This window comes from Pezoporus wallicus, unplaced genomic scaffold (genome assembly GCF_028554395.1).
Source record: "Pezoporus wallicus isolate ANWC-B61680 ecotype Strahan unplaced genomic scaffold, APGP_CSIRO_Pwel_v1 scaffold_6362, whole genome shotgun sequence".
In the NCBI taxonomy this organism is placed as follows: Eukaryota; Metazoa; Chordata; class Aves; order Psittaciformes; family Psittacidae; genus Pezoporus; species Pezoporus wallicus.
The window spans coordinates 2176319-2199631 of record NW_026637663.1 but is presented as its reverse complement, the minus strand read 5'-3'; the positions used below and the strand labels follow the sequence as shown (position 1 = coordinate 2199631).

Genomic DNA, 23313 nt, shown 5'->3' with positions numbered 1-23313 from the left:
CAAACTGCTGCTCTTTAACTTTGTTCAAGTTTGGTGGCTAACAGGAGCATGTTGTGGAAGGCATGGCAGGACAGAGTGCAGGGAAAGGCTGTTTTTTGTGGTGCTGCCCATTGCAAGTGCTGTACGAGCCCTGGCTGTGACACACCTGCAGCCAAAAGATCCTCCTGGTAAAGCTTGTGTCATGGACTTCCCTTTGACCTGTAACATGCTAACTTTTTCAAGGCATAAGTTTTATTGCTGTTCTGTCTGATTGAAAGTCTTAATGTCCACAATTTTCTTAAACCGTGCGTTAAGTTACAGTGATTTCAGTATTTAGTTGTGTCTCAATTCTATACAGTTCTGCTTATTGTGTCTTTTGGGACTTCTGAATGTGCAGCTCCTTCACCCCTCAGACTTCTTGTATTTTTCACACTTTGGTGATACCTCCATGGAGCAACATTTCCTGTGATATGTATGTTTTGGAGGAGAAGAAATTAGCAATGTTTCTCCTTCCTTTTCGTTCTGGCATCCTTTCCTACCCATCCCAATTGAAATTTCATGGATTGCCTATTCTGCTGTTTTGTGACCAGGGCCAAATAATATAGATTTGCATGGAAAAGGCAATTTGAGGATTCCTAGTACATGTGAACATACTGTTTAGACACAGTAATTGGCAGATGGAGGCTGATTATTTTGTGAGTTGGTATCAGAAATTCAGAGATGGAGAACCTGCTGATCAATGGAGAATTTGATCCATTTGACCTGACTTTGGATGTGGAGATTTTTTGGTACAAATCTGGAGTCTGAACATGGGATTTTAGAGAAAGAAACAAAATCTTAAGATGTAGCGGTGCAATGGCTAACTTTAGAATAAAACGATGGGCTGGGACTCTGAGCTCATGTATGTTTCCTTCTAGAACAATGAGTTGGATTTGGATATACGCCAGTCTTGTTGAAAGCAGAAACTTTCCCTTTATGTTCCAGTCCAAACTCTGTTAAAACTGACAAAATTGTCAAGAAAGCTCAGCTATGTGAGTGGAGTTGTGTTTGACTGACTCTGGAGAGGTCACTAAATCACAGGTTGCAGACATTTGGTGTTCACCAAAATCTGCCTGTATTCGACCTGCTAATGAGGTACAGCTGCAGTTGATCCCTCCTGGAAAATTAGGAGGAAATCAGTTTGGTTTTTACCCTGGACCATTGTTCAGAACAAATTTTTTTTCTGGCTCTGTGTATATTGTTTTGGGCTTTTAGGACAATTTCCCAGAATTTTTTTCCCTTTCTTCTTTCATCACTGTATTTTCAGAAAAGCATAATCTCCGGGCGAGTATTATAACCAGTCATGTAATCAACTGCTGTTGCGAAGGTTCTGAAATGTTCGTCTATGGGATAATGGTGTGTGTATTGAGTTTTCCTGTCTGTCTTTCAGGTGTTTTTAATGTGTAAGTGCCAGTGTGTGTACACAGGTAGTAGTTGGTGAAGTTTGTGTTTTTATGGATGGTTTCTGTGACTGGGGCTAGGCTAAGGCGTAAATCTAATTGAGTAGAAGCTGCTCAGGTGATTTACATGATTGAGCAGGGTGCGCTTCATGGTAGGTACTTAAGGGCTGTTTAACTCCCTATGAACTGAGAGCTCTCTGTTTTTGAAGGCATGCGTATCATGGCTGGTATACTGGAATTACAGTTTATCAAGCAGCAGGATTTCCCCAGGAAATTCCTTGCATTATAATTGTAATCTTAACTCTTTTGTAGAGTATAAGACTTGTTTTGCTTTTCAGGAGTGTGATGGTCTCTGATTCGTTGCCATCTGCTCACTTTTTTGTTTTTAATACAATGTGTTTGGAAGCTGTGAGGGACTTGTGGCTCTGGACACTTGTTAGAAGGTCTTGTGTTGGAAATTCAGATAGGAGAGCCAAAAATCAGGAAAAAAGTAGAAGGTAAGAGTAATGGAAGAGAAAACAAGAGAAAGAAAAACCAAAGGTAAAATAAATTAAATCTGGGGAAGCGGGGAAGCCTTTCTATGAGAGGAAAGACTTTACAGTGATGTAATACTTAGAAATATTCAAGCAGGAAAAAATGTGTGGAAAAGTTGGGAGGGTGTGTGTGTCTGTAATTTCTTCTTCACGTCCTTTGCTTTCAGGCAAATCTGGAATGTAAATAACAGGGAGATTTTTGAGAAGTTTAGGAAGCACCTTGTGAGCAGTGCTCTGGCTACAAGGTTTAGGAGTGGTTATTGACCTGTAAATGCTGCAGAGTCAGCAGAGATGTGTCTTTGGTTTTATTGAGTGGCTCCTTGTGAGAATTGGTGGGGGCTGGAGGAAGGGAGGCTGAAGCTCATATCTGATAAAGTGTGTGAGTGTAAATGCATCGGTTTAGGTGAAACAAAAATGGATAAGACTCTTCTGTCTTCTGAAGTCTAAACATGAGCATGTTTAATCAGAGATTGGTTTATGGCCTAGAAGATACTAAATAATAATTTAGCTTGTCTAGTGGGATGTCCTTCTTTATAAAAATCTAATCTTTCCTAATAACCTGTTAAGGTCTCAAGGCGGTGCTGGGTGCTGGGAGTGTGGTGGCACTGCTATGAAGGCATAGTGCCTAAGTGAACTAGAGTTTGCTCTTTATCAGGGAGGGGGAAAAAAGGGATCTTGTACTTTTTTCACCTATTTAAACACAGTAGGTTCTCTTTTTCATAGTTGTTCCGTAATTGATATTCTTCCAGGAAAATTTCTGAAACTCTCCCAAGAAAACGGTTGAACTATTTTTTTTTTGGTATTTATACATATTCTACTGATGTAGCAGTATTTGATGTGATTTTTATTTATTTTTTTCCCTGCTTCTATTGCCTCATTACCCAGATGGATGTCACCCTGTCATTTGAGGGGAGGCTACTTACCCTATATTAAGCAGGCAGAAAAATTCTTCTGAAAGGGTTTTTCTTGTAGTACTGTTTCTAAAAAAAATGTCAACTTGAAGTCAATAAAGCACTTTGTGGTAATTAAGCAATCTATGTTAGCATCTTAGTAACATGCCACTAGGTATTATTTTGTTCTGCTTTCATACAGTTGTTAGCTGAAGCAAAAGAGATAGTAATCATTATAGTGTGTGAGCTAATTGTGCAGCCCCCACCCAGTGATTAAAATAAGTGTTGTTTTTTTTTATAGCACTAGGATATAATGGTAATGACATGATGGAGGCATTTTGCAAACTGATAGTTTAAGAGCATGTATTTCAAAGCTCCTTGTTTAACTTCTGTTACTATTTGAGGCTCCCTTCTTGTCTCCCTTTTGGAAATCCCAGGAGCACCAGCCTGCAACTGAAAAGCTTCCTTTCAGGTGGGAAGGAATCTGTTCATGTTTCCACAAGATACATGCGCTGATAGCAGCTTGAAATTATTTAATCATGAGACAACAAGCTGTTACAATAGTAAAAAATAATATTTAATGTATTGTTCATGTAACTGTAAGCTCTGCGTTGGTTAGTTTGCTTAGCAGAGATGTGCTGGACCTGAAATCTGTTTGGTTTGAAACAACGCTGGCTTTTAAACATGTGAAAATGGTGTATTTCCTTTTTGGCAGCAGGTGATGAAGCATGTGTTCTGAAATACAGCATAGTGGATGAAATGCATAAGAACAAATTATGAAGTAATTGCATTGTATTACATAGTTGTCTTTTGTGTCTTCACATGAATTGACTTTCAGGTTCTGAAGGACTTCTTTTAAGCTCTTCATATGTATATTGAACTATTAAATAGACGTGCATACTGAGAAAGTGGAAAATATTTCTCTGCGCCTTTTGTAACTGTCAGGGAGTCTTTTGCTATGGATGCAGACTGTGCCCCTCTACGTTGTGTTGGATGGAGTGGTGCCCATGGCTCAATTCAGCCGTATGGACAAACCATGTTCCCTCTGGCTGGTGAATAATCTGCTGCTAGTTCACTTTTATGTTTTCACTGAAATGTTCTGACCCTTAACTGGAGGGCTGCATATGCTTCCTGCCTTCATCCCTGATGAATAGGGTAGGAATTGGCAGCAGTATGGCCTGTTATGTGACCTAATTTGTGTGGCGTCTGGGTGGAGTGGGCTCTAATCTTCACTAAGCGGATGGCTGAGAAAGTGAATTGCAGTAATTCCCCAGCTGATCCTCCAGCTGGTAAAAAGCGTGCTTGTGCTGAAGGGGAAGGACATGCCTTGTACTCTTGACACTTGTTACGTGCCGTAATGAATTTCTATGGAAGCATTCAGAAAAGCAGCAAACAGTTCAAGGGTTCTCACAAAAATTCGGAAATGTGGTGGCTGACTTCATGACAGTGGACAGCTTTCCCCTGATGTCTGCCTGGTTCAAACCTGGCACACAGCACTGTGCTCTGACAGCTTTCTGTAATATTTCACAGATAAAAGAGCATTTAGTATCGCTTGTGCAGATGGAAGCAGGACGGTTGTACCTGTCTTGCTAAATTTCAGTAGAAAGTGGATTTTGTACTACAATTGTGAAAGATCTCCTCTTTATTGAAGCAAAATATTGTTCAGGCTTGCTTAACTGTTCTGGCTCTGATTAATTTGAAATTAGGGCCTGAGATATACTAACTTGTAGTATGTAGATACGATGCTCAGTTGTATGCCTGGGATATAAGGAGGGCATCCCAGATACTGGAACTGCAGCCATGTCAAAGATCATGTATTTCCCACTGTTCTGGTAAACTGGCTAAAAGGAATGCATCAAGTTTTTTTTAGCAATAAGGCTAACTTCTTAAAGAAATAGCCTGTAATGACCAGGCAGGTCCTGTCTCTGCTTGTCCCCTCTTGTGCTGATGACTGGTTCTAGCCCAGTGCTTTTGCGTGGTTGCCCCTCAGCTGCCCTCTGACACCAAGGCTTCAGGACTGCCTGCCTTGGGTTGAAAGGGAGCATCCTGCTGGGCTTCCTGAGCTGGTGGAGTGGAGCCTTTAATATCACTTTTTCTCTCAGCTATACTTTCCTACTGCTAGAACTGTATAGCTCAGTCATTTTAAGCTTCACATTATTTTAAAAGGTTCTTAGTGGTTTAATACCTTGTAATGCGAAATATTTTTAAAGCAATTCATAAAACACTCTGCACAGACCTCTGAAATTAACTTCTACTCCCAGCTGAACTATAACAAAATCAATATTTAGTTGGCTTGTTTGACCTAAGTCTTTTTATATACAAGAAAAACATTTATTTCCACTGCTGCTTTTAAGGTAGCAAAGAGATAGTAAAGTCGATACTTTCTGAAAGTAGAAAAATAGATCTGCTCTAAAACTACTTTCTCTCTCATATGTACAGTTAACTGTCAGATTTGTTAGGTACACCCCTTTGTAAAAAGTTATTTGCTGTTTCTCCACTTCCTGTGCATAAAACTAACATTATGAGCTCTTTAGTTGCTTAAATAAATATAAAATTTGATGTGAATATTTGAAAATTAACCTGTATAAATAGCATCCATTTTCTTTTACCTGATTTTCCTAGAGTGTAGGTCTTGCATTATACTTTTTGACTGAATAATTTGTTAATAATGCTTGTTGCAGTTTTCAATGAATAAATTTTAAGCTTCAGCTTGCTGATGTCAGTTTGAGATTGAAGGTTATACACTGAGATTCTTAGCACTGTGTACAAGAAAGGCGCAAAGTGCTGTCACCTGATGTCTCACCATCATTCCTGTATCTCATGCCATGAAATCTCATGTGAGCATTGCTTATCTAATCTATAAGCAGTAGCTTAAAAGAAAGGTTCAGAGTGGGTTACACAGATAACTTCCTTGTGGGGACATGCCTCAACCTTTTATTTATGATCTTTGCATGTAGATTCTGTCACAGTGATCAAGCTTATTTCTTAATTTAAGAAAAATGAGAGAAACTGTCATCGATGAACTTCAGTATCAAATGATGACTTAATGCTAGTGTACTTTGCCATAGTAAGCAAGCAGTAAATGTGTTGGGCAGTTAAATGGAAGGAAGTATTTTACCCTTTTTGTTTTTGACCTCTGGACAGAATTGATTATTCAAAAGTTAATGTTAGCATCAAGAGTTGCAAGGATTAAACTGATTACAGTATACCTCTTGTACTTTTAGTTAATTCTGGTGTAGTTTCATTCCTGTCTTTAATACAGTCAAGTGGTGTATTCTTGAAAAGAATCAAACATCCTATGATTCCCTCTTCAGTGCACAGAGCCAGCCTTCCATTGGAGATTCTTTCAGTTTTGAGTAATTTATCTATTGGTAATTGAGGAAAAAAGTACTTGTTTTAACCATTTAATTGATTTTTGCAATTGAAAGAGAAACCAAGATATTGCTGACAGTGCAAGATACATAATCCTTCCAAGAGATATGTTTTGGCACCAGATTAATATCAAAACCCAGTGCTATTTACATTCACTGTTAGACTCAAATGATTGAGTGATAGGGTGCAATACTATATTACACTTTTCTGCTATGTAGAGCATTTATTTTATTGTTTTTTTTTTTTTAATGTATTTCATGGTTTCTTTGGATTTTTTGTGTGTGTTTTGTTTGTTTGTTTTGTGTTCTTTTTTTTTTAAATAGCAATAAAGATAGCTTCAAGGGTTTGTCCTCAGGAGCTGAGCTGGAATTATTTTGTGGCCAGGTATATTAATTTACTATCTTGTCTGACATTCTTCCCTGAGCTAAGGGGAAAGATTTTTCTGTGTAAATTGCAGCAAGTTGTGCCTTATCATATTTGGTATTGTCTTTATTGATTCTGCAAAACATATTTGCCTTTCAACCCCTGAGATGGGTTGACTTCGGTTTCTGCCAGATGCCCACTCAGTTCCTCCCTCAGTTGGATGGGGTGAGGAAACAAGATGGTAAAGCTCATGGGTTGAGATGATGACAAGGGTATTGCTTGCCAGTTTCAGTCATGGGCAAAGCAGACTTGTTGGGGAGAAAATTAATTTAGTTTATTGACAATTAAAATAGAATAAGATGGTGAGAAACCAAGGCAGAAACTACAGTGCCTTCTTCCCTACATCTTCCTGTTTTCCCAGGCTCAACTTCACTCCTTCATTCCCAAATCCTTGCCCTCCTCCCCCCATGGGAATGAAGAAGTCTGCTTATTTAAATTATATCTTCAAATAGATTTTTAAAAATTATTATTATCTGTGAGAAAAGCTGGCTTTTCTTGGCAGACATGTGCAGTCAGTGCTCAGCAAGAGCATGAGCTTAAAAACCTGTGGTCTAAAAGTTTCCAGATAGTAAAAATGGACTCTTGGTCTGAAACAAACTTAAGTATATCTGAAAATAAGTCAAAATATGATTTAGCAAATATGTTAAAGCTTGTTGAGAGCAAGGTTTGGCTGATAGTGTTTTCTTGTACCTTCCTTTATGACGCGTGACTTTACAACCAACACAAACAAAACCCACTGAGGCAAGTAGACTTGCATTAAAGTCTATTTGCAGCATCTTGAAAACAGACTTGATCAGTTGCTAAACAAGTGCAATATTCTGCTGCGCTGTGTATAAATGCTACTCTTGTTTTTAATGGTATCAGCTGAAGTAGTTTGCAGGAGCAGAAAGACTAGCTCACAGGCAGCTAAGCAGAAGTAGTGGATGTTTTCTAGACCCTTTTGATCAAGGCCTGCTATGGTGTTTCTTATTCCTGTGTGCTGCCCCATCTTGTGCCTCCTCTACAGCAGTCACAAAACTGCATGCCTTGAAACTGCCACTTCCCAGTGACAGATTGAAGGTTCTAATAGTGTTGTCCTAGTGAATATCCTTAAACATTATACACAGCAGAGTCATCTCAGGTAAATAATTAGCTATTGTTTTTGACAGTGTTAAGGTGGTCTTTATCTGTAAGATAGGAGACTGTTTCCCTAGCCTAAAAATATTCACTCTAGCCACTTGGGGAAAAAAGCCTAAACAAACCCACCAAAACCAAACAACAGAGGCAAACATACCTGAGCGTATAAACAAATTATCAGTGTCTGGAGGAATTAAGAAAAATAAGTATTTTTCATCAAGTTCAGTAGTTGAGCAGGGAGTCCTGCCACAGCTCCCAGTTCAATTCAACATCAGGTGTGGCTATGATAAGATCTATAACCACCTTACTTTTCATATAGTCCATGGGAGCAGAGCAAAACTGATGCTAGTGTTGGTAGAAGTTCCTGTAAAATGGCTCAGACAGCCTGCAAAGCAATAAGTATTGTGGGAAACACTTTACTGACTCTTCAGGACTTTTGAGGCAACTACAGCATCTGATTGGCTTGTCTTCCTGTTGACTGCTTTGCAGTGGAAGAGTGCACTCTCATGTCTTAATAAGCCATGGAAGGTTTTTTTCCTTGCTTCTCCGTCTTTGTATATTCATTTACCTGTTGTGTTCTCATGCCAGCATAACTGATTTATTGAGCCCTTGCCTTTTCAACAAACAAACCAAATGTGAAGTTGAGGAAGAGTTAAAAAAAAGTTCTGAAATGATAACTTAGGTTGTCCAAGAAGTATTTTTTTATCTGGGGAAGCTCCCTGGTATAGCTAAGTGATGTGGTGTGTGTTTTTAACTTTGAACAAGTATGATCTGACTAATGGTGTGGCGGTTTCATGAGTGACCTTCATTTGCCTACCTTTCTGTTATGCTTAAACATTTCTTTGAAGTTCATTGATAAATATCTTCCATTTATCAGGCTCTTGTTTCATCCAGTCTTTCCTGATGTCACTATAGTATGACGCTCCTGTATTTTTTTGTCCTAAATCTAATATTTTTGTGTCTTCACTGCTACCTGCTTTCTGTCACTCCTTCCCCTTTCTGCTGTCCTGTGGTTTGGAAATTGACATGATCCAGGTGATGAATGTGTGTCGTAAGGTTGGAGGTGTTACAATATATACAAACATCCATGTTTCATCCTTGCTTACTCTTAATCTTTTGCAATTCTTCCTCTCCCAAGAATGAGTGTCCTCACATACTGCCTACTTGTATGGCTTTTCCCATTCTGCTAAAGGTAGAGAATAAAGGTAGAAATTCATTCTTTCCTGGAACGTCTCCAATTTATTTTTTTTCCACAATGTTCATATTTGGGGGTAACAGGTAATAAAGCTTGGCAGCTGGAGTTCTGGGTCATCTTCTGATGCTCCCTTACTGAGCCCAAATTCTGTATGTGAAAGGTGAGAAGGCTGGTAGTCACCCTTTGTTGCTGTTCCTTTTTGCAGCCATGCAAAGACTTAACAAATAATAGTGAAGCATTGTGACATGAATAGAAACAGTGGAACAATGTGACTTTGATTATAGACAAGACTAAAACTTCTGAGCTTTTATTTGTTTAGGTTTTGGGAAGTTGTTGGGTTTTTTGATTGTATACTTATCTCTGCAGGACTGGAGATATGTCTCTTGCATGTAGAAGGTTGTAATTAAATACACAAAATTCAAACTAGCATACTAGGTTGCTAAATCAGCTCTTAGTCATGCTAATTCTTTAGACAGCAAAAATCTTCATGTATATCTTGTTTTTCTAGCCTCCTTAGAAGTCCTCTGTCTGACACTCTGGTGATTCTTCTTTTATGCTCTTCACTCAGTTTTCACTTGTTATCTATAAAATTTCAGTTTTGTTTCTGAATAGACAGAATTCTGTGAAAGTCTTGTGAAGCCAGTCATGACAGTTCATAGCTGGACTAAAAAAGTGCTGTTGGATAAAGTCAGAAAACTGCACTCTGGTCCATCCTGCCTTTTTAGCACTTCCAGAGCCTTTGTTAGCTGGGCTGTGAAACTTTGATGGGGATGTTAGCAATATTTAATAGAATAACTGCATAAAAAAGGGAAGACTGTAGCTTCTGGCTGCTTGAGTTACCCTTCAAATGTGAATTTTCATTTCCAAGCCTATTGGGCACTGGTAATGTTTCTTGTGCTGTTTGAGCAAGTAGCAGGTAGATAGGTGACTGACATTCCACATGCATTTGGTTCTGCTACGCCAGCTTGCAGATGTGCATGCAATTGCAGGAATTCTTTCTTTACCACTTTGATGTGGTAGGCTTCATGAATACTTGGGTTTTGCAAACAATCCTACTTCTTCCACAAGTTGGTCATATGAGTCAACAGTGGACAATCTGAAATATAAACAGTGCATTGCAGCTTGCTCAGTGGTGTGCATGAATTCATATGCCCTTCCATACACCCTTACTACTGCTTCACATCTCCTTGCTCTTTTGCAGCTTAACAGGTTTTATTTCCTTTTTTAAACTGTTGCTTTGCTTGTGTGTTCTGGTTAACAAAATATCTGAACTTTTAAAGAGTAGCCTTAAAGTAGCAGTAGTGTGGACAGTCAGAAGTGGAAGGTGACATCAAATTAAATAGGAATAGATATTAAGATCTAGTCCATATTATAGTAATTAAACTTACATCATTGTGTTGTGGATGAAAATGTTTGTGATGTTTCTTAAAAAAAGTGTTTTTGTGATTTACTTTAGGGATTGTTGTCCAAAGGAACAGGTGTATAAAAAATCTTGGAATAGCTGTTTAATATTAATCTGTTTAAGGTTTTCAACTTTATTCGTATTACAATGGTTTAAGAGGATATGTTAAGGCAGGCAGCTTAAACGACCTACGTAGGTGGGAAATGGAATCTGACTAAATTGCAGGCATGAGAACATTAAGTGTCAAAAGTATTTGACGGTTACAAAGCAGCTAGACACTAGCTGACTCTTTGAACATCTTGTCATACCCTTCTCTCTTCTTCTCTTTGAAGGCAAAAGTACTAACTATCCCCAGCCAGTTGAATTGCCTGATCTTTGCCCAATGTATACATCTGTGTATTGCTGCAAATTCGCTGATGTGAGCTTGAGTTAGGAGTAAGAAAAAAATGCCTGCCAATGAACTAAAGAAGTCACAGAGTATTGCACATTCATTGTGCTGCCCTCCTGAGTGTAGATGGGGGGAGAAGCCTTGATGAGAAGATAATTCAGGGCTAATATATACTTAGTCAAGGTTCTTGGACCTCTTGCCATAGCAAGACCAAGCATATTTTGTGGCTCTCAGTTTTGCCTTGTGATGCAGATAAGACGGGCAGAAGTAATGAAGTTACTTGCGATAGTTAAGAATGCAGAATGTTGAAAGGAAACTTTTTTTCCTGCATTTGTAGAAAAGGATCTAAAATTGAGTTAAAAGTACTTTCTAGATATATTCCCCACTTTCTCCCCTGCACCTAGTTTGTAATATACAAAACTAAAGCTTCAAAGGCCAGTCATGTGAGGACTGTAATATCTTTAGTAGATTACCTGTGAATTCTATTTCGTAGTTATTTCACCCTGTTCATACCACTTGTGCTTTCTGTGATCGTAATGTTGTTTTAATGTTGCAGAAATAATAACCTTCCTTTTATTGCTTCCGTTAAGGTGTTATTTCTATTTGCATAACCTGAAGAGTGTTAAATGCATTGTTGGGTTTTGTGTTTGGTCTTTTTTTTTCTCTTTACTGCTGAGCTTTGTAGTTTGCCATAAGTGCATCATTTTATTGAGACTGAAATTTGAAATTCTTGTAAATGTGTATGAAGTTAATTTGTTGTAGTAGCTTTCATTTGGAGAGGTGCAAATGCATGGTAAATAGAAAGCAAGTTTCTCTTAACTCCATTAGGGAACCACATAAAAGAGTTTTGCTTTTCTCTGATAAAGAGCCAGTCTCTTTGCATGCTTCTGGGATTGCATCCCTGCTTTATCCCTGTGTCGTTTCTTATTTGACCCTCCACCTCTTAGCAATTACACATTATTCCAGACCCCTCACAACCTGCTCAAATGTGTTGGAGCAATTGGGCTTTGATTCACCAGAGCTTGGCTGGTAACTTGGGAGTATTTACATGGACAGGTCTGAAGAAACAAGTGTGTGGTTGATTCTTGAGAGAACTGGGAATGTACAGCTAAAGTGCTAACAGCCAGCCTCAGACTGGGGTGTTGTACTGAACCCTGCCTTTGTATTTGAGCAGCTCTTGTTCTATCTGTGCTCATATATAATGTACTTTTTCTTGGGGGGAGATTGGGAAACACTTGTTCAGTGCTAGTTGTTCATAGTAAGAAACATTACTTGATGCTAGTTGCAAATCATTTTTCTTTCGGGGTGGGGTGAAGGTGGGGGTGTGAAACCCTTGGAAAGAAATCCCACTTGCATTTTGTGACCCAGCAATGGTGATCTTGTCCTGGCTTTTTCTGGGGTAGGGGTAAAGTGCTGATCTTACTTTTAATCCAATATGACACTGGAAATGCATAAATATTTTTATTGATCAAAGGATCTAAGACCGTATCCTCTCAGTTTCAAGACAAACCTTTGAATTGAGTAAATGATAATTTTACATTACATCAAAAGTTTGTGTCTGCTGCAGAGATTGTACTTTGTATTTTGCTTTTGCTCTGCTTTATAGCCTCCCTTTTTACTAGTAGAAAGAGTTGATCTCTAAGTTGATGTACTTATGCTTTCTTCCTCCAAATAAGTGAATTAAGCCAATAAAATCCCTTCTTTGGCACAGCTTTGGCTATGCCTGGGAGGTTTTGTTAGTGATGCTCATGTTCCTTTTTCATATACCAAGCCAATGTAGTTGTGTCAGTAAAACTCAATAATGTATGTCTGTGTTTAGATGCTGACTTATGCCCCTTGGTGGTAAAAGCCTTTTCTTCAGACTTAACCCCAGTGATTTTTTTCCTCTGTTGCTAGCTCATTTTCATTTTAGAGGTCATCCAAAGACAAAACAGCCTTACATATGGGGGAAATTCCTAAGCATTTGAATTTAAAAAATTGCTGTCTAGTTAAGTGAAAGTTGCAACACAGGTCTGGTTTTAAAAGGTCTGGAACACTGGTACCAGTCTAGTCTGTTAATAATAATCTGTGTTGGCTGTTTCCACATTAAATATCTGATGAACTTGTTTATGCCACTTGCATCTCTTCAACCTGGGTGCTTTGAGTCACTGTTCCTGTTCAATTTAGCAGTGTTTGCTCAGGGGAGTGGATTTCTGTATGGAGGGCTGTGCTGGGTTTAGCCTGGCATGGTACAGCTAGATACCATGTGTTTATACTTATTCCATAAGCACATCTTCAGTGGTGCTTCCTCTAATATACCTTATTTTACAGCGGTTTGCAGTTCAGGGGTTTCTTCAGCCATAAATTGTATCCATCTTTTTATGGACTCTTAATTCTGTAAGCTTATCTCTGCTTTTTTAGCCTGTTTATACTAGTGCTTTCTTTTGTCTTGCTTTCACTGTGGCTATCATCATTAATTTAGCTGCTCATGCTAGTAATATTCAGGCTGCAAACTCCGCCCTCACTGAGGCATAGACTCAACCTGCTCTGCTGCAGGGACATTAACCTTCTGCAGAGGGCAAAACAGAAAGTCCAGGACTTGAAGCTCTTGAGCTGCTTCAGCTGGGCAGCAGCTCACTGGGTAAGGGCTGTGAATCCTGAGCTTGTGTGGTGCCTGACTCCTTAGCACCGGGAACCCGTTCCAAAAATGCACTCAGGACAGGATTACACCTGTGAATTCAACTGATCTACTGTAGTTGTTGCTGGAGGCAGCAGTAATAACCTAACTTGTCATTAGGTGATCTTTCTTTTTGCATAGCCAGTTTCTAGGAAGGTAAAGGTGGTGTGCCTGTTCTGAATTTTACATGCCCCCACAAAACCATTTGATGCATTAAAGTGACGGTAATCAAACCCCACATTTGCACAGGGTCCATCACAGTCCTCCTTAAAGTTGGCCACTAAATAATAAAAGCACAAGAATTGAGATATGCGCATGTAATTCTTTTGCCTAAACAATGGGCTGCTGAAATCCCTTGGCTCAAGTTCTGCCGAAGGCCTGTCAAACTCTGAACTTTGGTTGCTGTCCTTTTGACTGCCCTGTTGCTGTATCTTCTCCAGTTTTGGTCACACTGTTTAAAGTGCCATGTCCTGAAGGAGCTTTCTCTACCGAAGTGGGAAGTCTTCTTTGGGCTCACATTGATGGTGAGCAGTGACTTGCTTGATTGCATAAATACATATTTTAATGCATTCTAGATATTTGTTCTGCAATTGCCAAACAGAATTAGTGTACTTCTGTACAGTTAACAGCAGTTAATCAGGGAGGGGGGTCAATTTTGGGCCTAATTAATTACTAAGCCAGGGAAAGAAACCTGAGTTTAATTAGGATATAGGATTAGCAGAGCCTTGACCTACTGCTGTTCTGATTAAATGGCAAAAGAAAAGCCTTATGTTTGCCAGGACCCTCAAGGAGGGGCCATTCATAATACTTTACTCCAATTTCTCTTTTATTCTTTCCTCGTTAAGGAGTCTTGCTAAATACATGAATTTGATAATATACTCTTATGCATGTTTCTTATTGTCTCTAGAGAAAGAATAGTAGTTTCCTCAGAGTGCTCAAATCTTTGCTTAGCATCATGTCATTCTGCACAAAGGTTCTCCCTTCACCAGTGGTGCCATATTTTTTTTCTTTGGCCAGCAAACAAAAGTGACTTGGAAATGAAATATTCAGTATATCTCAGGAAATGGACTTGCTTTTTGCTAAATTTTCCTCACTAGGGTTTGGTGACAGTACAAAACTCTTAACATTCTTTGGGTAAGTTGTATGAAGCCAAGAGCAGGTGAACATAGAGTGATTGTTTCTGTAGTGAACTTGCCAGAGTATTTTAGGCATAAAAATGAGAGTACTGTGTGAAGCTAAGAGCAGGTTAGCTTACAGTGATAATTTCTTGATAGTGAACTTGCTGGAGTATTTTAGGGATAGAGATGAGGGTATTTGCTTTGCGCTGTCAGATATTTTGGATTTAAATTCTTCAGTCATCCTGTTCGTTCTTTTTGCTTGCTTCTCCTTTATGTTTAGAGCACCACTAGGCCACATGAATTTTAGGTACTTCCTTTAAACCTTCTGCATTTCAGGTTTCATCTTAGTAATTACAAAGGTTAATAGGCTGAGGTAAATAATTTACAGGCATCAGTGTGACTGATCCTGGAGAAAGGAATGGTATAGCTGTATAGCTACCGAAGCTCAGGCTTGGCCTGCCTGGAAACAAAATAAACAATTTATGATTTTTTTTAAACTTTATTTGCCTGTTTGATTTCTGTAAAGACTGGGCTCAACTTTGTTTCTAATCAGTATGCAACAGTTTGAGTTAGGGAATGCTTTGTATTTTGGGTTGCCCTTCCCCCCCGCCCCCCCAATATGAGCAGGGCCCTGGGCTGGACAAATGGGCTCTATAGGTGCTTTCTGACCTTTGCCATGCTGTACTTTCTGTGAAAACATTTCAATGCAAACTTTTACTAAACTTTTTGGGAGCAGTGCAAGGAGCGGCGGATTCATATGGGTGGTGAAGGTTGCTTAAGACTTACGAAATGGCTTGAGGCTAAAGGACTTGGTAGTGCAGTGATTATAAGTTACAAAGTTGCAACAAGCATCTAAACTTTGCACATTCATGTGTTTGCGTTTTTTTTTTTTTTTTTCCGGGAGGGTCCGAAAGTGTTGTTACAAGTGACAGAGGGCATTATGACTGTTTAAAATCGCTACTGTTCTCTTTTCCTAATTTCTGAGTTAATTGGCACTGGAAGGTGTATATTATCTTTTTATTACTTCCATGGATGAAATGCAATTACCTGTCTGCTGTATGTTTAGGCCTTAATACTATATTTCTAAATACCATCAGAGATTTGAGGCAGTCAAACCCAGAAAACTAATACCTTGACTTTGCATAACTCAGCTGCCAAAGTTGCTATGTTATGAATGTCTTCTATACTGGACTGCTAGGAAAGACTTGAATTCCATGGGGTTATAAATTGCATTTGTTTTTAAATAACTCTAGTCTGCATACTGCTGTCACTGAAATAGCACCTATATGGTGTGTATAGGGAGGTACACAGTTAATGTGCTTGCAGAAGCATTTGAATGTAACTATGTAATCTTTTAAATATATTACCAGTGGACACTTTTTTTGGAAATCTGTTGATTAATCTGTTCTCATGAGGGAAGTAGGATAGTCTGATTATAGTTGTCTCTCAGTCTCCAGTACCCTCCTCCTCCGCCCTCCAAACTGGTCCAATTTGGATTAACTAGTGGGATATTTAATCAGATTTTCATGTCATACAGCTAATTAAATAACTGCAGGTTGTGTGAAAATCAGTGGCTGGAAGAAGGAGAGGTCCTGAATGCAGTGTCTCCACTAAAGGAGAAATGAGAATACAAAAAATGTAAAGATGTCTTTCCTGCTGCCTGATAGATGTCCAGTCAGCATCTGCAAGTGGGGTACGACTACCTATGGCCTGTACCTTGTGTGCTGGAATGGAATGGGAGCTTGCAGTGAGAGGCCAAAGAAGTCATGGGGAAGAGCTGGTACAGGTGGGGTGTATACTAATATGGGAAGCCAAGTATTATTAGTCTACTTATTACTAAACTGGAGCATGTAGTAATATGTAGGAGCCAGGTATTATTAGTTTACATCTCAGGAACTGGTTTCTATTTGTGAAAAACTGCTCACCTGCAGAGGTTTTGAGCAGGAATGACAATGGACTGTGGTGGAAGGTGATTTGAGCTGAGGTGGGAGAGAAGGATGGAGAAGCCTGGGAAACAAATGGGCCTCTCTAAAGGGGTGGATCAGGAAGAGTTTTAATATCTGGGAGTAAAAAGACAAAGAATAGGGGATGAGGATGATTTGGGGTTGCAGCCTTTGGGTTTTTGGAAAAGTAAGATAAGAAAGCCTCTGGCTGAACAGAGATGGGATAAAGATTCTGGAATATGAGGGGACAGAAGTTAATTGTTGTGAATAAGAACTTTGCAGAGCGCTACTGTCTTTACCTTCCTGTCACAGAGAACAAAGTAACTTTACATCTTTTGTACTGTGAACATTGTTTCCTTGAAACAAGGTTGTTTGTGATGTCTGCCTGACTTGAAACTCTGCCATAACTGAGATAACTTGCACTTGCATATATATAGAGGTTGTGGTTTGGCTTTCTTCTCTGTCCAAGTGATATTGCTTATTTGGGCCTGAGCGTGGTCTCTGACATCTGTTGTGTCTCTCCTTCCTTCTGGTATGCAGATGGGCTTTTTGTGAGGACAACTCCTGTGTAATGCAGGAGATTATGCTAGATGATCACAATGATCCCTCTGACCTTGTATCCCATGGATCAGCTCCACAAACGCAAGTGAACCTAATAATAGTTCCAATTTGGACAGAGTAAAAAGAGCAGATGGCTGACAGCAACTTGTAGAAAGCAATTCTGTTTTCTTTGTAACCATTTAAAAATTCAAAGACATAAACTCTGTTCATTAAAAAAAAAAAGCTGTAGTAAGTCTAGTTTGTGATTCTTACCTTTTACTTGTGTCTGTAAAGGTACTCGAAATGTCTTCCCTTGTGTGCTCAGAAACATCTTAATCACCAGATTTTTGGCAGGTGTTATCTGCTTTTCTCTTCACTTTACATGTATCAGTCTTGTTGGTTGGAACCTCAGGGAGATGGCAAGGGCATCTTCTTCCTCTCCCTGTGGGTGAAATTTGCTCTTTGATATTTATGGAGGACATATTATCTAATCCACTCTCTCTCATCATAGAGGTATTTCTGATCTTTGGTCATCGGCTTGCAAAGCTGCTGAAGAGGGCTAAAGTTGCTGGGGGAGGGGAATACCAATCCATCCCACTCCTACCAGTTTGGTGCCAGAGCCATCAAGAGATGCCCAGAGCCTGGAGAGGGATCACAGCTCAGCAGGAGAGCACCTGAAGAGCAGCACAAAGGAATTCCTGCCCCTCTGGCCAGTCAGTTGGGTTCACTGGGGGCCCAACTGAAATGCCCCTGTGCAAACGCATGTAGCATGGGGAATAAACAAGAGGAGGCAGAGACATGCATACACCTGCAGGGTTATGATCTTATTGGAATCATGGAGAAATGATGGGATGGCTCTTATGACTGGAGTGTTGGAATGGAGGGATACAGGCTTTTGAGGAAGGACAGACGGGTAAGACGAAGAGGGGGTGTCACCCTCTATGTCAGTGACCAGCTGGAGTGCGTGGAGCTCTGCCTGGGGATGGATGACAAGCTGACCAAGAGTTTATGGGTCAGGATTAAAGGGAGGGCAGGGACAGGTGATGTTACAGAGGGAGCCTGCCATATGCTGCCTGACCAGGAGGACTGAGGGGATGAGGTCTTTTATAGGAGCAGCCTCACATTCTCAAGCTCTGGTCCTCATTCTGTGATTCTGTATCTTAAAGTTTTAGGGTTTTTCCTGCAGTGCACTTGTTGATAGCTGTAACCCTTTGCTCTAAAGGTTTTGGCAGAATTTTCTTGCAGCCTTAGACCTTGATGTGTGATTACTGGCAGGTTGCAAAAATACGTGCACAAATATATTTGTATGACACACTATGGCTTCCCAGGGCTGTGTTGCAGTGGGAGCTGATGCTGCTTGGTTTGACCAAATATTAAATAGCCATTGCAGGCTGTTGGAGTGAAATGTGATTTTGCCAGGCTGTGGAGACCCCTTGGAACAGCCCTGTATGGGTGTTGGGACACTGCCTCCAATTCCTGGTTTTGTATTGTTGTCCTGTGAAAACAGCAGGGTTGCTGGCTGACCAGTGTGGCTTGTCAGGCCTGTTGCATGGTGCTGCACCATTATTTCTGTCTCCCCACAGCTTGCTATTCTCTCTAGCTTCCTTTTAAGCATCATTCCAATGTGCTGAGACTGGCAGTGTGGCATGTTAGATTGCTTTTGCTGGGAGGTATGGAAACAGCTATGTTAATATTGCTTCAGCTGCGAGGTTGCCATCTTCCAAGTTATCAGTTGCCGGGTGATTTGTTTTGTTTTTTTTTTGTTGTGAAATAAATGCAATTGAGCTTAGGCTCACAGCACCGTTCAGTGAGACCCAGGGGTGTTCCTCATTACTCACCTGTGGTGTCTTGTTTTTGATGGTGTCTGCTGTTGGGAAACACCAGGGAGTTGAGGTGCAGGGATTGTTTTTTTTTTTGTTGTTGTTTTGGTTTTCTTGCAGTGCTGTATTTCATAGTCTAGTCTATATAAAGAATTTACAATGTGGGCAACTGCATTTTGTGTGGCAGTTGCTGTAGGCAGGCGTCATTACTTTTTGTTAGAAACACTGTTAATATAACTGTGGTTCTGCACAGCTGCTGAGGTTTGGAGAGGGAAAAGGAATGAAGGAAAAGTTTGTGCTCACCACTGATTATGAAATTGAAACTGCAGTGTAAAGGTGAAAGCTTACAAGAGAATTACTTGTTGCTGAAGCCATTTGTTCTGCCATGGCATTGCAAGAGAAGAGGAGACCTGCAGAGCAATCTTAACTTTTACTTCGTGTTTCTTTAAAAAAAAACCCCAAACAGTCTCCTCCCTAAAAAAAGCACAACCCAAAACTTCAGGGATGCTGATAAAGATTGCTCTGTATTAAGGAAGTCAGGGTCCTGTAGTTCTGATGAGCATGAGAGCATCTTCTATGAGCATGGTGGTCATGAACTCCAATGCTTTGTGACTTTCTTAGCTTTTTGCTTCTTGCTAGTGTGGGTAAAATCTATGCTGGTTTCCACCTTCAAATTTTAGATGCTTTATTTTGTGTCTCTCTGTGAATTAATCCGAGTGAATTTGACAGAAAGATACTTGCTTTCGAAATGCTTTTTCTATCCAGAAAATCCTACACCCAAGAGTACAAAACTTTCCCCTCTCTTTTTTTAATGTTGTCAGGCTTTCAGACCTGCTAGTCCTGGGCGGGGCAATATCTACAACAAGATACTCCTGCTTGCCTAAAGGCTTAGGCAAAGGGTTGATTCTAACTTTGTTACATTCCAGGTGTCTTAATTGAAACCCACAGGCTAATTCCTTCTTTTATTTCTGAATTCTTTTGCTGAGAACTTAAGTAATGAGGCAGGGAAGGCAAATCTAAGTCTTAAAATGTGAGATGACCTTTGGTAACTTGTGCTGGAATGGTTGGGAAATTTCTGTACTTTGTTTGTGAATCCACTCTGTATGCTTCTCCAGGGCACCTTCATTACAGTGCTGCTCTGCCAGTTGCTTTGGGTGTGATAACTTCTGTCTTTCAAAAACTAAATAATACAGTTCTGTCATGGAAGCATGTAATGTGTTTTGAGGAAGTAAGAAAGCTGACTCTCAGTATGAAGCAGAGGTTGAGTAAAGGACAAACTGCAGTCCAGTGAGGCTTTTGTTTTTACCCCTCTTTTTAGATCTTTTAGATGCCTTTTTGCCCCTAAAAGTGATATTCACAAGGTAATAGGTTGGACTTGAACTGAGGTTTCAAGGTGTCCCAATAAAATTAAGGGGCAGTATTGAGGGTGGAAGAGGTACATAGGCTATAAATACGACTGTTGGGAGTGACTGAATGCCAGGACACAAGCTGAGCATCTGATCACAAGAGCTGGTAGTTTTGAGGATACTCCAGTTGCATGGACGTACATCATGTTGTATAACAGAGACAGGCTTCAGTAAACAAGCATCCGGGATAGGAAACTTTTCTTCCCTCTGTTGTCATCACAAGAGTTTAAGTTTGCATGTGTGTGTGTTTAGGTTTCTTTTTATTTCCTCTTAAAGGAACAAACTGTTCTGACATTTACAAGTCCATTAAGTGACTGGAGGGCAGGCAGAGCCATGCTGGAAAGAGGAAACAGTCAGTAGGTGATGAAGTGGAATCTAGCCCTGAGTCAGTCCTTGGCTTGTATTGTTAGGCTGCGGCACTGTGAAAGGAAACACAAAGGGTTTAGCAACTTGGTGAATTTGTTTCTCACTGGGCTGTGACTTGCTGACATTTTTAATGTCTTGTGTGAGAATTTGACTGGCTGGAGTACTGTGTGCGTTGCTGAATGGTAATATTGTTTTTTTGGCCAAATGTGGCTAATTTTATTATCCAGATTATAATGTCAGCCCCTGGGGTTAGCTTTACAGACTCAGAAAGCTAAAGAAAATTAATCTGAGGGATGAAATTACTTGTCCCTGTTTTGCTAACAAAGCACCAGCGCTTCAGTTACAAATTTCTTACCAGTGATTTATAGCAGGAAGCTTGACACAACCCTAGCTCTTTAGTGGCCAGTTAAAAAATACTAGTTTTGGAGGCTTTTATAAAGCAAACATGAAAGCAGAGCCTGACTGGGCAAGTGTCATCTATGGGTTTTATAACTGAGCAGGATGTTTTTGGAAGTTTGGAGTTGTGGGAGTTCAGATTCCTGGCTTATCTGAAGTAGAAAGGATGCTCCTATACTGAAGAGATAGTAGGGGGTATATACATGTTACTATTCTTTCTTTCACAGTTAAAAACTATGCTGTTCATGTTTATTGAAGTCATGTGTGTTTTGGTTTCTTAGTTGGTTGATTTTTGTGGGTTTCTTGTTTTGTTTGTTTGGGGTTTTTTCTTTGGTTTTTTTTTTTTTCCTTCTCCCTAGGAAACCCTCTTTTTGCAAAGAGGGAAAAGAGGCTGTAGTTTTAGTAAATGTAACATATGCTACTGCAGCACACATCGGAGGACTACTTACACAAACTGGACCTGGGGTGTTGGGGGAGCAGCTGTAGGAGCAAGGTCCCCTGGTGGTGTTCTGGCAGGCTGAAGCTGGTGTAGTGCTGAGAAGAGCTGTCACCTCCTGCCGTGTGCGTGCCTATGAAGGGGTTGAGCGCCCCAAGAGTGGGTTGTCTAGAACTCCTAGTACATAAAAGTTTTAAATACATTCCCTTTTCATAACTGTTGTTATCCTTTTACAAAGTCAATACAGTTATTTTTGCTCTTTTTTTTTGTGCTTTGCTTTTATCGTCTTAAGGAGTAAGCACATTAAAATAACACAAGACCTCAGACTTTGGGGCTATTGATTCTACCAGAAGCCTAAGGAAGGAAAAGGTAGAATGAGCCTTAGGAAAGCATCCTGGTATGCAGTTAAGTACCAGTATGGGAGTGTTGGCAGAAAAGGGATAGAGGTTAAGGAATGGTATTTGGAGAGAGAGAGAAGGATGTTTAAATTTCAATACGTTCAATACAAAGAGTATTTGCAATTAATGTAAGACATTATTGAGACCTGGGCACAGTATGTGATTGACTTTTGTACAAAGCTAGCTTTTTTTGTCCAGCAGTGGCAGTTAATCATCAGTCTGTTTAGTCTGTTCCTGGCTCCTAAAAAAAACAAAACAAAACCCATCATAAAAAACACACAAACAGAAACAGGAGGTGAACAAGGTGTAAATATAATCAGTGTATTTGGAATTCGTATCTTGACTGCGTCAGTCTCCTGTGAGAATGGGTACTTGGTACCTGTTACCTGCTGGTACATCCTATCTGTCTTTGGAAAGGCACTCTTATTTCACTGAGGGAATAGAGCAGGGTTAATGAGATCTTTTAGGTAACTGTATTCTCCAAGAACAGCACCTTGAATGTTAATGAGATGTTTTAAGCATGGCTTGCTGTGCATGCACTGTAGGTATCTTGGAGCTCTTTCAGAAAATTCTTTTTCCCCATTGGGCTATCTTTGATTTCTGGGTGAGCTGGAAGTGCAATTGAGGAGTACGCTATTTTGGATCAGATCTAGATGGTGAACAGGAGAGGTACAGAAGAGTGAAACGATGACTGCTGGCTGCCACATTGCAGCAAACGTTCACTCTTCAGCATGCCCTAAACAAATTTTTCAGCCATAGCTTAAAAGGAGCCCAGAACCGAGGTTTCACTTTAAATTGATATGAACATTTTCATAGAGCTTATTCTTGCAACTGTTGTGATGTCTCATTTACCAGTGTGACTTCTTTTGTCTGGACTGAGCCATTGCTGCTATCCCTTGTTCATGTCCGTTGGGTAAAAAAAACTAGTCATTTGTTCCACTGCCCTAGTAGCCTGAATATAACAGATTTATAGCTAGATGTATTGGACATGAATTGTGTCAGTTTCAGATGCATGTTGGGCCAGAAACAGGAAATTTTGAGCTCATCTGCCTAAAGAATCTTTTGGTAGTATTCTGTGACTTTATTTATTTATTTATTTTCAAAATAAACGGGTTTTTAGGTACCCGATGGGAAGTCTGTGAATTTAACACATAGGTGTCCTGCCCAGAATGTGCTGTAAGGCTGATTCTAATGCAAAGGTGTTGCTGTGGTCGCTAGCAAAGTTGAAACATTTGGTGACTCTGCAAGTACCAAAGTCTTGCAGAGGTTTGAGCGGCTTGACAGATTAGGCAAAGACTTCTCCCACTCAGTCAGGATAGTGTTTAATAAGACCTATTTTGAGCAATCTAGGATTAAGAAGAATGCATTTTCACTCATTGTTTTCTTCTTATTTTCTCTTTTCAGATGAACACAATGATGTACAGAAAAAGACCTTTACAAAATGGATAAATGCTCGGTTTTCCAAGGTAATGTTGGGTTGAAAGTATGGCTTTATTT

General features: G+C 39.8%; 1 protein-coding gene across 4 annotated transcripts in view; it reads left to right on the top strand.

Annotated features, from left to right (window-relative positions):
• Positions 1-23313, top strand: part of UTRN (utrophin) — a 372113-nt gene that overhangs the window by 34207 nt on the left and 314593 nt on the right. For all 4 annotated transcript variants that reach the window (XM_057406865.1, XM_057406866.1, XM_057406864.1 and 1 more), the window contains exon 2: positions 23221-23282. In XM_057406865.1, the coding sequence (XP_057262848.1) occupies positions 23221-23282 (62 nt within the window). The remainder of the gene's footprint in view (positions 1-23220; positions 23283-23313) is intronic.